This window comes from Melanostigma gelatinosum (assembly GCF_949748355.1).
Source record: "Melanostigma gelatinosum genome assembly, chromosome: 13".
Taxonomy (NCBI): domain Eukaryota; kingdom Metazoa; phylum Chordata; class Actinopteri; order Perciformes; family Zoarcidae; genus Melanostigma; species Melanostigma gelatinosum.
In genome coordinates this window covers 13,858,790-13,874,355 of record NC_136646.1, presented here as the reverse complement: position 1 = coordinate 13,874,355, position 15,566 = coordinate 13,858,790, and the positions used below count along the sequence as shown (strand labels likewise).

Sequence of the window (15,566 nt, the reverse complement as noted above, 5' to 3'; positions counted from 1 at the left end):
TAACCAGCTCCAGACTCGGAGCTGTAGCATCTGCATGCATCATGGCTGTAGCCTCTGAACTTGTGTCGCACACTCAGTAACAAGCAGAAAACCCCTCCTGTCCCGTGGCGTATGTGGTCATTGTTAAGACCACCGCTCATTTTTCCAACTTGATACAGTAAAATTGGTCCTTTTGGGCTGGAGCGAGCTCGTGAAAAGTCTGGCTTTGATGACATTCAATATGTATCTCCAATCATGTGTTTTCTGTTGATTGAGGGTTATTGTTCCAGACAGAACAATAAAATGCATGATAGATAAAACACAACTGCACACCAGATATCCAGAGGTTATTCTTTAACCTCTTCTAATCTCACCCTGCACCACATGTCTGGAAGTTGTTTTTCTATTTCCCTGTTATGTTAAGATGTATGTTTTTGGAAGAAAGCAACACATTTTCCATCCAACTTGTAGAATATTTTCTTGTCATAAGATATGCAAATACTGTGAGAGAGAGATTAATCGAGTGTCTGGCCACCATAGTAACTGTAATAAGTAGACGAATAATTCATTTTTGCAGGGCTATTCATTTCCTCTTCCTGGATAGCTCCTCAGGCTTTATAATTGTACGGTATTAATAGTTGACATTTAAAGTGCTGGTCCTGCATGAGCAGCTTTATCAGAGTGCTGCTCGTGACCCTGAGCCACATGTGCAGGATGACCGTATCTTGTCAGAAACCCTATATTTCCTGACAAGAGCGGGTGGATCCTCTGCAGACCCCAGAGGCTCGTGTTCCGCTCTCCCTCCGTGTGCCAGACAGCCACAGAGGTGCAGCGAAGCATCCGAGTCCAGCCTCAGTGTCGTTTTGCCCGACCCAACGCACGCAGACGCCAAACACCGATCCTTCCATCTACCAGTACAGAACCAGACAGAGACGTGCAGCTGGTGGTCGGAGCGTGCTTGGCCAACGGATCCCCTGCTGTCGGGGTGTGCGTACAAGCCGCTGCACCATGTTGTAAAAACATGTGACCCCCTCAGAGTCGATGACCCCGATGTAGCTGGGAACCAGAAGCTGAAAGGTGCAGAGGAAGAGCTACAAAGACAGGTTGTATTTACACAGGTGGTGCTGTATACAGGTCATTTTTTTACTGATGCACTTGATGCAACAAAAAAAAGTGTAATTTCACAACTCATTTCATCTAATATTTGTTTTTAGAATTATTTTTCTTAGTGTAGGTGGAACATTTCTCTCAGGTGGGTGTGGCCAGCTTTAGGAATTTAGAAACAAGTAAGACTTAATGGATCAGTTCATCTGAAAGTTAAAAAAATACATTTTCTCTCACACTAAAAGCCATGCCTATAATTTGAGTCTTTTCAAGTTGGTTAATTGCTGATCATTTTTATAAAAGGATTTTTTTTGGATTACACAGATAACCGATAAAAAACACAACGTGTCCTGGCTCCTCAGAATAATCACAGACCTCGCTTTGAACACTTGAAACTACTTTCTACCAAAGAAATAGTCTCCATGTTGACAGCGAGGTCTGTGGATTATTCAAGATATTTGTTCTGCAAAATCAGTTTTTCCAATTTCATTTTTTTTTTAATGCTTGGAGCGTCACAAAAAATAAATCCAAATTTACTTTTCTCACACCGTATTGACATAGCAGCAGAAAGATATAGATCTCTCAAAACCTGGGAAGATACAACAGAAACCATCTGTATGAAGATAAAGGCTTCCAGTGATTGAATCAGGAAGGTGGATGGAAAAATATGTATTTTTGAAAATGAGCAAAACTCATGAACTCAACTCAACATAGGCGATTGACTCCTTTCTGATTACAGATTGGTATTTGTTTCTGGTGGGTCACGTTTGTCGTCACTAACGTGCTGGAGAACAGGAAACACTAACAAAGACAGTTCTGATGAGTTTCATTTTGCTTCTGTCGAGTTCTGACTGGATTCTGGCTTAGAGGAGAGTTTATTCATTGTATGTTTTGTACCTGAGTTAATTATAGTAGTTGTCCAAATCCTTGATGATTTTATTTGTCAAATATCCACTTTAACGTGCGCCACATAGCATCACGCTGGAAAAAGGGCAAAAAATGTGCGAGTCCATCCAGGTGTCCAGTGGATGAGATTTGATTGTAAGTAGACAGATGTTCGTGGGTGCTGTGGGTTTTCTGTCCAGTGAAAGAGCTTCATACACTGCAGGTAAACATACAGTCTGATAACCCCATCTTTTTTTTAAACTCATCTATTTAAATCTGCTTTTAACCTGTGATGCTAGTTATGTATGCTTGTGTTGTTGCTTACTGTTATGTCATCTCTTTTGTTTCCATGGTAACTGCTTTTATTGTTTCTGTTTTTACCATGTAAAGCACCTTAAAACGTGATACAAATAAAATGTGTTGTTATTTTATTTTTTTTATACCAGAAGGGTTACTTGAAATGTGATTGTCATGCTTAATCATCTGAGTTATTGCCGTAATCATTTTGTTCCTTCTGAAGATGACAATAAGGATAAATGCATGAAGTGGCTTCGAGAGCATCCTTTCTGCCAGTAATATGTAATGGCACCGCTCCTCTATTCCTCACCTGCTCCTCTCTCTGCTGTGAGGCGAAGCGCCGCCTCAGATGAATCAAGAGAAGTAGTTCTTATCTGCTTTCTTATTCCGGCTTTTCTCTCGCCGTCCTCTTCAGCTAACCACTATAATCATCCAAATGGATGAGCCTGCTTCACTCAAGGTGACGGTGATGGAATATTGATGGCGCTGGTGTGATTTTGAACCTTGATATTTCCTGTTCTTTGAGTGCATCGAGCTCCTCGGCAGATACATGTGCGCTTTTCTCATCGTGCGTCATAAAAGCCGTTGTTATGACGCAGAAATTGTGATTCAAATTTGAGAATGCAATTATATTCCCACTGTTTGCTCAGATAGAATAAATAGAGCATCTGCATAATACCCTGCAGCCGGAGACATTTACATTTCACCGCACAGGCACGACGTCCCGGGATCCAAGGAGTTTAACGTCTGTGAATCAGGCAGGACATTGTTGTTTTAGGCTTCCTTTGGTCTGTACGAGCATCTTGGGATCATAAAAGCCGCCGCTGTTTGACTTCTTAAGCACCTGGTGCATCGTGTTGTGGAAGGAGACAAGAGAGGAACACACAGGAGGCAAGGAGAGAGAAGTCGAAACAAATGAAAAGAGGTGTTAAGCGCAGAGGCCCAAAGAGATAAAAAGGTGAGCTGTTGACTGAGAGCAACCCGAGGATGAGTATTGACAGCAGGGAGCAGAGAGGGGAGTAATACGATTAGCTGGTTGGATGGTATTGAATCGCAGTCGTAGATAACCGGATCCTCGTCCTCTATCTTCCTCCAAGCATCCTTTACTTCCACAAACGCCTCAATAACGTCAAATAATACTGAGTAATGAAGGCTTTAACGCAAATGCTTCATCACTTTTTGTAAATCCACGGGTGCATATCGGCATTTCCGTTTCTTGATTGGAGTTGATTACTGCGTGCGGCCGTGTATAGTTAGAAGGTGCATTTGCGTATCATGTTTGTTCGGCGCGTCGTCGTGTCACGTTCCCATCCCATCATGCATCCCGTCTCAGTGATCAAAGGCCGTATCCTGGTTTGGGCCGGTGATGTTCACTTAACCAGCATACATGGCTGGCTGCTAATGTCCTGCAAATCCTCAACACATATATTGAAACATAATCGCCTCTTAATTAAACATAAAATCTGTGTTCATTGGCCTGTTTTTCTTTCTCGTTCCTGTTTTTCCCCCCATTATCTCGTTTTCCAGTAAACGCCATCACACATCTCTCTTTACTCAACACGCATCTCAGTAACCTTCTTAAAGGCCTTCACGTTGTTGTCATTCAAGCCACAGAGCTCATCCACTCAGCCACACAGTTCCTTCCTCGGGGAAAAAGAACGGCAGTTTCATAGCGACGATTAAAGTCAGCCGTCTCAAATATAATGTTGAAGATTGTCTCAACGACCAGAATGAATTTGTGCATCCTGCCATGCATAAAAGAGGCGCTATTAGCATGTTAATGTGTCGCTGCAAATAAACACATGCACATTCCAGCCAATAAAACAATGGTTCCCACCACTTTTTGGCTCGTGACCTTAACGACTGGAAAACACTCCTCAAAACACACGACGAATCATTACGAAACAAAGTTCTATACTGTGTTTCGTGACGTCCACTCATGCTTTGCTTTCCAGTTGTAACCCTGCACACAGATCGCGGACATGCTGTAAGAGCCCATATGTTTACATTCCGTGTGACATCTAATTTAAGTGCTTCTGACGTATCGCAGTGAGAGCATTCTGCCTCGTTGTCCGTCGTTGGGAGCTAAATGTCCGAAGGTGAGATCGACTGTAAGCCTCCGTTGATTGACAGGGGGCTCTCCTCTCATCCCTCTCTGTAATAGCTCTCGTAATAGCCACTTGCGAAGCAGATGGCGTCTGCATTTTTAACATACAACTGTGTTGCGTTTCCTCTTTTTTGTGGTCTCCAGTCGTGGAGGTTAATGATTTAACGAGTGAGACCTTCTGAGAAACAGGAACATATTCAAACTGGAGCTGGAATTCACTCCTCTGGTGTGCAGTTATTTCCTTTAATTGCTTCCTGAACTTTGCCCTGGAGGTTTCCCCTGACCCGGCATATCCTGACGGGGCTCAGTGGCAGACGTGGATTTGGGAAGATGGAAGAGGGTCGTGTGTGTGTGTGTGTGTGTGTGTGTGGTTTGTGCTGGTCCAGTCCAGGTGCCAGCAAAGCCAAATGCACCTCATTTATTTCTGACACACACTTCTCCATCACCTCCACGCTTGAAGCCCGGACTCATTCAGACTATTCCTGAACCGTTCCAGCGAGATTGTTCCCACAGCATTAATGTGACGTTGTAATGGGTTCCCAACGAGACCAGGAGCTCCCACATCACTGCCTGGTGTTTCCCCTTGATCGATAATAGTTTGGAGTCAGAGCTGAAGACCTCAGACTGAAACAAGCACGTGACATGGATTTAGCTGCTGTGAGGCTGATTCATGATGATGTGACATGATTATTATTTAAATGCATCCTTCTTTCTCCAGGACTCCAGGATTTTTGGGGCGACCGTGGCTCACTGGGTTACGAGGTCGTCTGGGAACCGGAAGGTCAACAGTTCGATCCCCGACTGGAACGTGTCACGTGTCGAAGTGTACCTGAGCAATACACTGAACCCCCGGCTCCCCGGGCGCCCGTCATTGGCAGCCCACTGCTCCCCATATACAGGGATGGGTCAAATGCAGAGAAAGATTTCCCCCTTAAAGGGATAAAGATAGTATACATTCTATTCTTTCCATCTATTCTCCATCCAAATGTAGCACAGAAGTGTTTCTCCCTACATCTCCCATCCTGGAAGATCCAGAGGCTTTCTCAGTCCCCAAAGACTTCATTTGGAACTTTAAAGCGAAAACATGCAGGACTCAAGTCTCTTTTGATCTGCTGAACTCGTGAAGCGGTAGAAACATGAATAAGACATTTAACAGTTGTTTTCCTTTGGTGTTCAGCGTGTTTCCAGGATTTACTGCAATGAAGCCGCTGTTACAAAACACACATTATGTAAACATAACGTAGTTCCTAGTTGTTAAAAAAGCTTTTGATTGTCGATTTGGAAAGTTCAAACAAGTATCGAACACATCTCACCAATTGAACACTCTTTTTTTGAGCGGCTTGAGATTTGACTTGAACTTGTGTTGATTTAACCCCCCAAAACACTTGAAGAAAAAGCTCTGTTTGGAAAGTGTTGGTATAAATGTGAAATTGACACAACTGGCCTAGAGAGGAGGGTAATCTCACTCTTAAGTAGAGTAATCCCCTGAATACTCTCCATGCCCACACTCCCAGGGCTTCACCAAAGCCTCACTCTGTTGTTTATCACAGCTTTGACCTAAATTAAGTTTCATCCGCAGTGATTGAGCCGAAACCTCCCAATAACTTGCGTCACACAGCCCCAACCTGACACAGCTGTTTCTGTTCTGTGCTCTTTGTTGTGGACTTTAAACTCTCGTGAAGCGATTGATGCATACTTTCTTTATGGGGTGGAAAGGGTAGAAAAGTCCAGTCCTCCCACTGAGCTGCACTGGTGGACTCTGTACCGTGTGCCAGACATCATCCCCCGGGGGGACGTCATCGTATCGGAGCATGAAGGGGAAGTGGACGATTCCTTTACATCGGGTCTAAATCATCCCGTCTCCATCCATGTTCCCAGCCTCTGCCCGTCTCCTCAGACATGGTTTTCTTTTTTCCACCTGGAAAAATAGCAGTCAGTGAAACGTGATACAGAGCGATGGGTGGGTGGGTGGGGGGGTCGCTGCTCTGCCCCGCTAATGGAGATGGATGTGGGCTCAGAATTGTCTCCCAAACAGCCTCCAAGACGGAGAGAGAGGGAGAGGGAGAGAGATCCATTTCTCCTGCTCCTCCACCGGCTGCAGAACTCCTTTAATGAGCTGAGCACTCACGACTTGATTTGAGAGGAGGGGAGACCTGCAGAGAGAATGGGATGGGAGATGGAGAAGACATGCGGGGGAGACAGACGGAGAGAGAGAGCGGGTTGAGAGAAGATGAGCGGCTGGAGAATGGAGTGCAGGAATGAATGACATGTTGACAACGGAGGAAGACAGACGATAAGACAGCAGGGGGAGCGGACGGATTGAAGGAGTAATGATATTCAAAGAGGTGTAATGCAGAGAGAGAAAGCCTCGAGATGGAGACTGACGGAGTCAAATGGACCATGATTGCCAAATCACTCCGTTGCCATTATGCCGCCAGTGAGTCCATCCTCGAAAAATGCCACCATCCCTTTCCTGTACCCCCACGGTTGAGATTCATTCACTGTCACAGGTATCGCAACCGTTTTGGGATGATAAGAGGCAGGAAAAGACAACTTCACCTGTAGGGCAAGTACATCTAAAGCTGAACTACAAGGTGTTTTATCCAACAGTCACCGAGTGATAAGAGTGTCCAGTCCCAAGCAAATAACATATTCAGTGTTATTGTTGAGTCAGGTAAAAGAGGTTCGTCACAATCATGACATAATTAACATGACATCTTGATCTTCATGGTCCCCAGAAGATGAATCCTACTTTGACGATTCCCTGACTGTTCCTCTAGCACCACCATGAGGTTGACATATGTGAGTGAAATTATTGAAACAACGATTTAACGATCCCCTGACTTTTCATCCAAACAAAACTCAAACTGCAACATCCAAACTCCTAAACAGCAGCGAGACGAACCTCGAGGCATCGCAGTTCAGGCAGGTTGTGTGGTGACATGGCCTCACGTGATATCTGCTTATTGAGGTTCACGGCCTTCTGCAGGTTATCTCTCACTGCCTGCTGCAGCTTTAATACTGAAAGGGAAACACAATGACAATGTTTGGGAGGAATGAACACATCAGATCTGAGCAGAGATACTTGAGCTGACAATACTAACCGGATGATTTCAGATATTTCACACATCCGGATCAGGGAACGAGATCAAAACAACTCTAGCTCCATCATAAAACGGCCACCTGCCTCCTGGTGCTACCGTGTATTCTGCCCTGACAGCAGAGGACGTTCTCAGTGTTCATTCTGCCAGAGTCGTTCCAGCCTCTGCAGTGGTTTGTATTTATTTGCCAACAGCCCTCAGTTGAGGTTATTCAGTCTGCGGAGCAACATCGTTTTTTGACCAACTCTGTGACAAGCTGAGCAAAGAATGTGTCTTGTAACTTTATTTTGTTGAGTGAACCTTTTTTAAATGAAGCTACTGCCTTTGAAGAATCATTACGCGTCAGGCTTATTGGCAAACCCAGACTGTAACAGCAGTGGTAATGTGGCCTATCGGACGAAGGGAAGATTGCCGCTACAAAGGCTTTTGTGTTTGTGCAGGAAGCTGTGGAGCTGCAGGGAGTCATTTGATAGGAAAGGTGAGATTTGGACACTCATAGTACTTGTGGCCATGTAGTGTAACACTCAAGAGGAAGGTCACAGGACCGGGATTAAAACGTTAAGATATAACTGACAATGAACGGAATGGATGTGGCCTTTTGTTCTTCTGATATACAGTCAGAAAAAGACAACAATAACGATAACAATTTAATGATGAACTATATTTGGCATTGTAGGTCCCAGAAATGGCCAAAGCCCATAATGAAGTTTAGCTTGTCGATTTATTATATAAGTTTGGCAACACACTTCAAAAGTGTAGACAGAGTCGTGATAGTCACGTGGCGTCTGACTCTAAACTTTTTAAGTTTTTCATCCTCAGTTACTTCCACAGCCCCCATCACATACAAGAGGCTACTGCTTCTAGTTTGAATGTGGTTAAAGAAACCACACCTTGGTCTTTAAATTAATAATCAAATTTGTGTTCCATTATGTGTGTGTGTGTGTGTGTGTGTGTGTGTGTGTGTGTGTGTGTGTGTGTGTGTGTGTGTGTACTCTTTCCAGGTCTTCTTGTAGAGAGGATGCCATGTGTCTTTGGCAGCACCTGATGTTCCACAATATCTTCCTGGCTCCAAGTTATTCATGTATGTTCACAATCTACCCTTAATGTTGTAATTTTACTGTTATTATTTCATCACGTCTGTATTGGATTCCTCCTCTGTTACTCATCCTGAGGTTTCTAGCTTTTTCCCCCTCTTAAAGGTTTTGTTAGGGAGTCTGTCCTACTCATCAACATCCTCTTTCGGCTCAGATGGTCTCATATGCTGCACACATTTTACCTGACTGGCCTGAACGGAGCGCTGACCTCGACCCTATACAACACCTCTGGGATGAAGGGGATGTGGTCCACCAGACCTCATTGCTCTAATGCTTTTGAACTCAGTGGGAGCAAATCCCCAACATCATGTGGAAAGCCTGAAACCAGAAGAATGGAGGTCAGCAGATTTATGTTTAATAACCACATATGGAGTAATGGAAGTGCCCACTATACTTTTGGCCATATAGTATATGTCTCTGATGTCCTCAGAGGATCAAAATGTCTGTGTCAAAAAACTGCCAGAAAAATATTACATATTCATATTATTTTTCCACTTTCATTACCAGTTTGGTTGCACAATGACTTCTGTGTTCTAAAACCTGGGGGGGATTTCTATTTCTTTACAGTCTGGAATATGTCAATGATGAACAACATTGATTTTGATGCATTTTATTTTTTTGTGCAGGGAACCATACAAGTAGCTTGTATTTGCCCCAAAGGGCAAACATGATAAAATAGCTCAATAGTAAAAAAAAATACAATTTCAAGGACGGGGCTCTAGATCGACAGCCTGATGTAACAGAATGCATGGTTTTATACTGTAATGGTTGTGGGATCAAACATTGTGTTTTTAATGGGGACATTTTGTCCTTAAGGGTCTGAGTGTCTGTATTTTGGCCACACAGTCTATTACAGGAGCTGAGACTGAACTTCCAAGTAAATAAAAAAAAAAAAAAAAGAAACTCACACCTTTGCCAAAATGCACGCCATATGATTCAACACAGCCGGAATGATTTAAAAACTTCAATTAAAAAGCCAAAACTGTCCCTAGTGAGGCTGAGTACTGAAGGATTTGAGTACTTCTTTCATCACTGCTGAACATTTTATGTTTCATCAGCCACATAACAACCTACTCTTGTGCAACAGCTCCCCCTGGTGGATGACTATAATAAATCAGACAAACGTGTCATAACAGAATTGTAACTCCTTCAGTCAATTTCAAAATTTATTTTTTACTTCATCGTCACAAAAACACATAGATCAATGTTGCCGATATGAGATCACGATTTACTCCATCTCGGTATCAACATGATCATCGTCCTGTTGACTTTTTCCTCTGACTTCCTGTATGGCCCTCCAGCTGTTCTCCAGACTCCTCCTCAGTTCAGCCAGATCCATCCTGATCCCCTCAAGGAGCTCCAGCTTTGAAAGCTTCCTGTCGATGGATGAGAGCACCTCCTGCTGTCCGGCCTTCTCCTCAACGGCAGCCTCCTGCTCTGCGGTGGGACGGACGGGTTCCTGAAATGACCCCATAGTTTGCTCCCAAATCATCTCAAAGTACGAGTCAATGAAGGCTTCCAGCTCCTCCAGGCTGCTGTGGTCCCACTGGTCGATCAGCGCCTGCAGACCTCCGGCCTCACTGAGCCTCCTGAGAGTCCGCCCTCTCAGCGCGGGCTGGCAGAGCGAATGCACGCCGAGGCCATTTTCCTCCGCAAGCATCCTGTGTTGCGTTTGAGGCACAACCAGAAGCACTGTCGAATGTGTGGACGAGAAGGGACGGCGTGCACCGTTCAGTCTCAGGTGAAGATCATCAGTCGGGAGCCAGACGCCGGGCAGATCCACGGTCCACCTGGGTGCCGCTTCACCAGAGAGCATAGAGGCTAAACAGGACAGGAAGCGGTCTCTCTCCAGGATGTTGAGTCCAGTCCGTGCTGTTCTTCCTGCCGGTAGTGCCACTATCTGGCTTCCAGGGCCTCCTGAGCGCTTTAGAGATGTTTGAGTGGTGGGATTGGCTGATGCAGTCACTGTAAAGGAGATAATAAAGGCAGTTGGATTTCAACTGCCAACTAAAAATTCCAACAAATTCTTTAATATAAATCTGCTTATCTCCCTGTTACAGATACTAGCTCACTGTTAACACCTCAAACCAGTGTAGCTGTCATCCCTCCCCGCGTTGCACCTGATATGACTTTTCTTATTATAGATTTTTGTGTTTTGTACACTTCTCTGTTGTTTGTTTTAATTCGTACCTGGTAGTATGCTGTTTTGCATAATGCGTATTCTTTAATACTTTGCAGTACATCACTACATGTTTAATAGGCTGCTTTTGCCTTCCCGTTCTTCATTTTGAAAAACGTTTTTTAAATATGTGTTGTATTTTATTCATAGTAAATGTTATTTGTAGTCATATTTTTATTGATTTAATCTCACATTTAATACATTCAAAAATTGTATCCTGCCACAATACGCATTTTGTCAGAACTTCTTAATCAAAATGTTGAGGGAACAAATGAAACAAATATTGAAGTGTTTGTTTTAAAAAGGGCTTAAAGAGACACAGAGGGGGAATACAGGTTGATTCAAGACACAGTGTGATGAAAATAATGTGTTACATGATCATTATTAAAACACGTGAACATGTTCTAGTGGAAATCCGAAATACAAGAATGAACCTGAAAATGAGCATGACGTCTCCTCTTTAAGTCACGTCTACTTGTGACCCATCGTCAACAGCATACATCGATTACAGGTTAACATAGTAATATGTGGGGGGGGGGGGGGTCACTTCTGCCTCTCCGTCCCTCCCTTCCCCAGTGGTAACAAAACTAGTGATTTATAATCGATCATGTTCTTATTTCCGTCCTGTTAATTGTCTCATTGTAACCAAACAATTACAAAGAACAATCCAGAGTGAACTGCCTCAATCTGTCGCGGGAAGAAGAAACATCAGTGCATCATATCTACTTACGGTCATGGGACAGCTGACGCCTGCACCTTGTGATCATCTTTAGATCGTTTTCACACGGCGTCACATCTCGCAAAGAATCCCGTATCCACACGTGATCCCCTCTGGGAAGAATAGCCAGCCTGTCTCCAACCAGCGTCGCCTCGATCAGGTCGATGAGCTCGTTCACCTGAGCGCCCTCCCCCCGGTGTTTGTTATCCAAGACGTGATATCTGTTCCCGCACCTCTCGACGAGCCTCTGCAGCGGCTCCCCTTCGCTCTCGATGCGCTGCTCGATGCTCGTGTCGCCCAGCCAATCGCCGTGGCTGAACAGCACCGCGGCTCTGCTCCACGTCTGGCCTCCTGCCGCCTCCAGCTGTTTCTCCGCGGCCTCCGCGTGGTCAGCGTCGAAGGAGGAGCTCGCGTTGACGACCAGGAGGATGACGCTGGACGCCGCGTGGAGGAGGTCAGAGGTCACGGGGAAGCAGCCCGGCGTGTCCAGCACTGCCACCGTCTTGCCGCTGATCGTGGCTCGTTTTTCGGAGCAGCAAGCGGTTTGGGTTTCTGTGTGGAAGCACTCTCTGCCCAGGATGGTGTCCCCACATGAGCTCTTACCTGTTTTCCTGCCGCCAATCAACACTATTCTCAGTTCCGTAATAGGGTTGAGCTTCTCTGTCGGAAAAAGCAGTTTCACACATCAAACAAACTCTTTCTGGTTGAATTGTGTCTAAAAAAATTGAAGCAGAAAAACACCATCTTAACAAACTCACCCAGCTGAGATCTCGCCGTCTTCCTTTGTTTCTCCTTCCTCATCAGTCTCTCCTTGGCTCTCTCCTCCTCTCTCCTCATCTCCCCCTCCAACTCCTCCACCACTTCCCTCTCTATTCCATGATGCCGGCAGCCGCTGCAGCCGGCCAACATTTCCTCAATCTTCCCAATCAGCTCTCGGACTTGAAACCCATCCCCTTTCGTTTTGTTGTTCAGGACGTGATACCTGTTGCCGCATCTCTCAACGAGCCACCGCAGAGGCTCTCCCTCGCTCTCAATGCACTGCTCGGTGGTCGTGGCCCCGAGCCAGTCCCCGAAACTGAACAGCACGATGACGCGACTCCAGATGCGGTCGCCGATCAGCCGGAGGTGCTCCTCCGCCGCCCTCCTGTAGGTTTCGGTGAAGGCTCTGTCCACACGGATCACCAGCAGGAAGACGTGAGGCCCCGGAGGGCAGAGGGACGAACCGAGCAGCAGCTCCCTCCGGTCAAAGACGGGAGTCTCGCCACAGAAGTAGTTCATCCACCAGCCCGGTGTGTCCACCACGGTCACCTGTCTCCCAAACACCACTCCTTTTCCAACCAGACACCGGGCCGTTCTCCTCGCTCGCTGGCCGCTCTCTCTGCTCAGGATTGTGTTCAGAGTGGAGCTTTTCCCAGAACCCTTCGCTCCCACCAACACAATCCGGAGATAACTTACGGGCCGCAAACTCTCTGAAAGAATGAAGCGGTTTTTTTTCAGACTTCGATGTTGAATCCATTTCTAGGTAGCAGTGATTTAATGATTTGAAAGTGAAGAAACCGCTCGGTTACAGGAATAGTTCAACATTTGGGGAAATGCACTCGTTCTCTTTCTTGTAGAAGGTTAGATGATCAATACCACTCTCCTATATGTCATCATGAGTAACTTAGCGTAGCTCAGCATGAAGTGTCTAAAATGTGCCAGTTTCCCAAAATGCATATTCCTTAAACAAAGCTATTTGCTTCAAAAGTCTTTTAGACTTCAACGTGTAACGAAACATTTCAAAGATAATGATGAACTCGCCTCTCATGAGAGATCTGTGTTTCTTCATTCTCACGAACCTCTGACGAGCCCTCTCCTCCACTCTCCTCTTCTCTGCCGCAGTCGCCTGCAAAACGTTTTCCTGCATGTCGAACACTCCGTTTCCCGCGACGAGTTTCTGTATCTTCTCCAGCAGCTCGGCGACTTCGGCGTCATCGCCCGAGATAACGCTGTGACACCTCTGACCGCACTTCCCACTGAGCCAGCGGAGGGCCTCCCCCCCCCTCTGTACGAGCTCCTCGGCTGCTGTGCGTTTGGCCCCATCGGCAGAGGCGAAGACGACCATGCAGTGACTCCACGCCCTCTCGCCCAGCAGGGCCACGTGCTCCTCCACGGCCCTCCGACGCTTCTCTGAGAAGCCCGAGCTCGCCTTGATTGTGATCAGAAATACATGCGGGCCTGGTGCGCACAGGGAGACGCTGCTTACGATCTCCCTCTTCACCAGCTCAGATGTCTCCTGGGAGCTGAAGTCGCACCACCAGCCGGGGGTGTCCACCACCGTGAGCCACCGGCCGGCCACCGCACCCAGTCTCCTGGAGCACGAGGTCCTCTCTTTGGTGACAAACTCCTCTTTGCCCAGGATTAGGTTCCCCACAGAGCTCTTTCCACAGTTTCTGCCACCGAGGAGGATAATCTTTAACTGTGATGCACAGCCGCCGTCCCCTGACACAGAAACGGAAATGAAAGCACAGAAAAGATTCATATTAAAGCTGTTTTGCCTAAAATCAAATGGATTAATGGAGTCAATTGATCCATTTGTCACTTCACAGGAAATTCAGCATTTTAAAGCAAAAAAAGTCATCTTATTAAATTTGAATATTTTCTGGTTTCTTTCTCTTTTGTTAGTTAATTAAATAACTTTGAGTTTGAATATATTTGACTGAAAATGTAGCGCCAACTATTTTGATAATCCATCAATCATTTAATTCGGTCATTTTTTTCAAGCCTCTCAAATGTTTGCTGATTTTCTTTCTGTATATTATTATAGCAAGTTAACTATCTATCCAGTTTTGGGGCTGTTAGTCCGATAAAACCATTTTCTCCATTTACCTTTGACATTTTATAGACCGAACTTCAAATCATTACATCTTAAATCATATCACACTTTGACAATGACATATACACGTCATCATTTGTAGGTTAATTTTCTGTCGTGCCCCACTTTGGAGGAAGAAAAATGTTCATGCCCCACCACCACAACAAAATTGTAACAAAATGGTCTATGATGAACTTTTATTGAAATAACATTGTGTGACTCCTCAGTCTCTTCTTTTTGCAAATTAAGTTATATCTGTGCAAAAAGGAACTACAATTGGGCAAAAAGCCTCCTGTGGACAGGTGTTGTAAATTAGCATTTCACTTCTAACACTTAACACAGTGCATCTGGGCTTTGTGCATAAATGTATGTTGCAATTCTAATGCTACTGTGATGTCCATATCAAATAATATAAACATAACATTATTATGAGATAGTAAGTCATTATTATGAGATAGTATCTCATGATAATGACTTACAGGATCTGTATTTTCCCCACAGTGCGGAAACGGGCTTCCATACATTTCGCCATGTATTTATTAATTACTTTAAAAAATAAATTCTGCATTCCACCCTGCGCCCCACCTGTAATACCACCGCGCCCCACTAGAGGGGCGCGCCCCACAGTTTGAGAACCACTGGGTTTATTGCTGAAATTAAAATGCACAAAAATAACAAGATAAGAGTCGAGATAAAAAAAAGTTCAAATGGATAAAATATTAAGAAGACGTTTAAAATATGACACTTGTACTGACATAACTATTACAAAGTAGGAGTTGTTTAAAAATAAAAGTCAACCGTGATCATGCACGTGATACGGTTATTATCAAGAACATCAACAATTCAAACTTACACGCTGACAGTCTGCTGGTTGCCATGTCACATTCTCTAAAAGCAGGAAGACTTTAAAACAAACGTTTATTCTGATTTCACGTCCGTGTTTCTGTGTTCTCTGTGAGAAATGTGGACAAAGCTTCCCGTTGAAGGAGTGATACTGTAGCAGAAGTTTGTGTTTTATGTGTTTATGAGTCTGAAGGTTGTCTGTGAGTAATCAGTCACACATGCAGTGAACCACACCTCCCAGCAGGTCGACAGTCCACACAACAGAAACACAAGAGTCTGTGCAGCATTGATCACTTTAGTAAAAGTACTTTTACTTTATTTATATATATTATATTTATTGTTATTATTATATTTTATATAATTACATACTTTTGGGTTAAATCTTCGAAGCAAGAGTATTTTTAC

At 44.7% G+C, this 15,566-nt stretch overlaps 1 protein-coding gene across 1 annotated transcript; it reads right to left on the bottom strand.

Moving 5' to 3' along the window:
• Positions 1-9,795: 9,795 nt before the first annotated feature.
• LOC306787392 (uncharacterized protein) lies at positions 9,796-15,199 on the bottom strand (the record flags this gene model as incomplete). Its single annotated transcript, XM_079282511.1, has 5 exons — positions 15,172-15,199; positions 13,265-13,945; positions 12,223-12,933; positions 11,477-12,124; positions 9,796-10,532 (listed from the first exon to the last, which is right to left on the bottom strand). Exons 1-5 carry the CDS (start codon positions 15,194-15,196, stop codon positions 9,796-9,798), a joined length of 2,802 nt encoding a protein of 933 aa, XP_079138637.1. The 5' UTR covers positions 15,197-15,199.
• Positions 15,200-15,566: the final 367 nt, after the last annotated feature.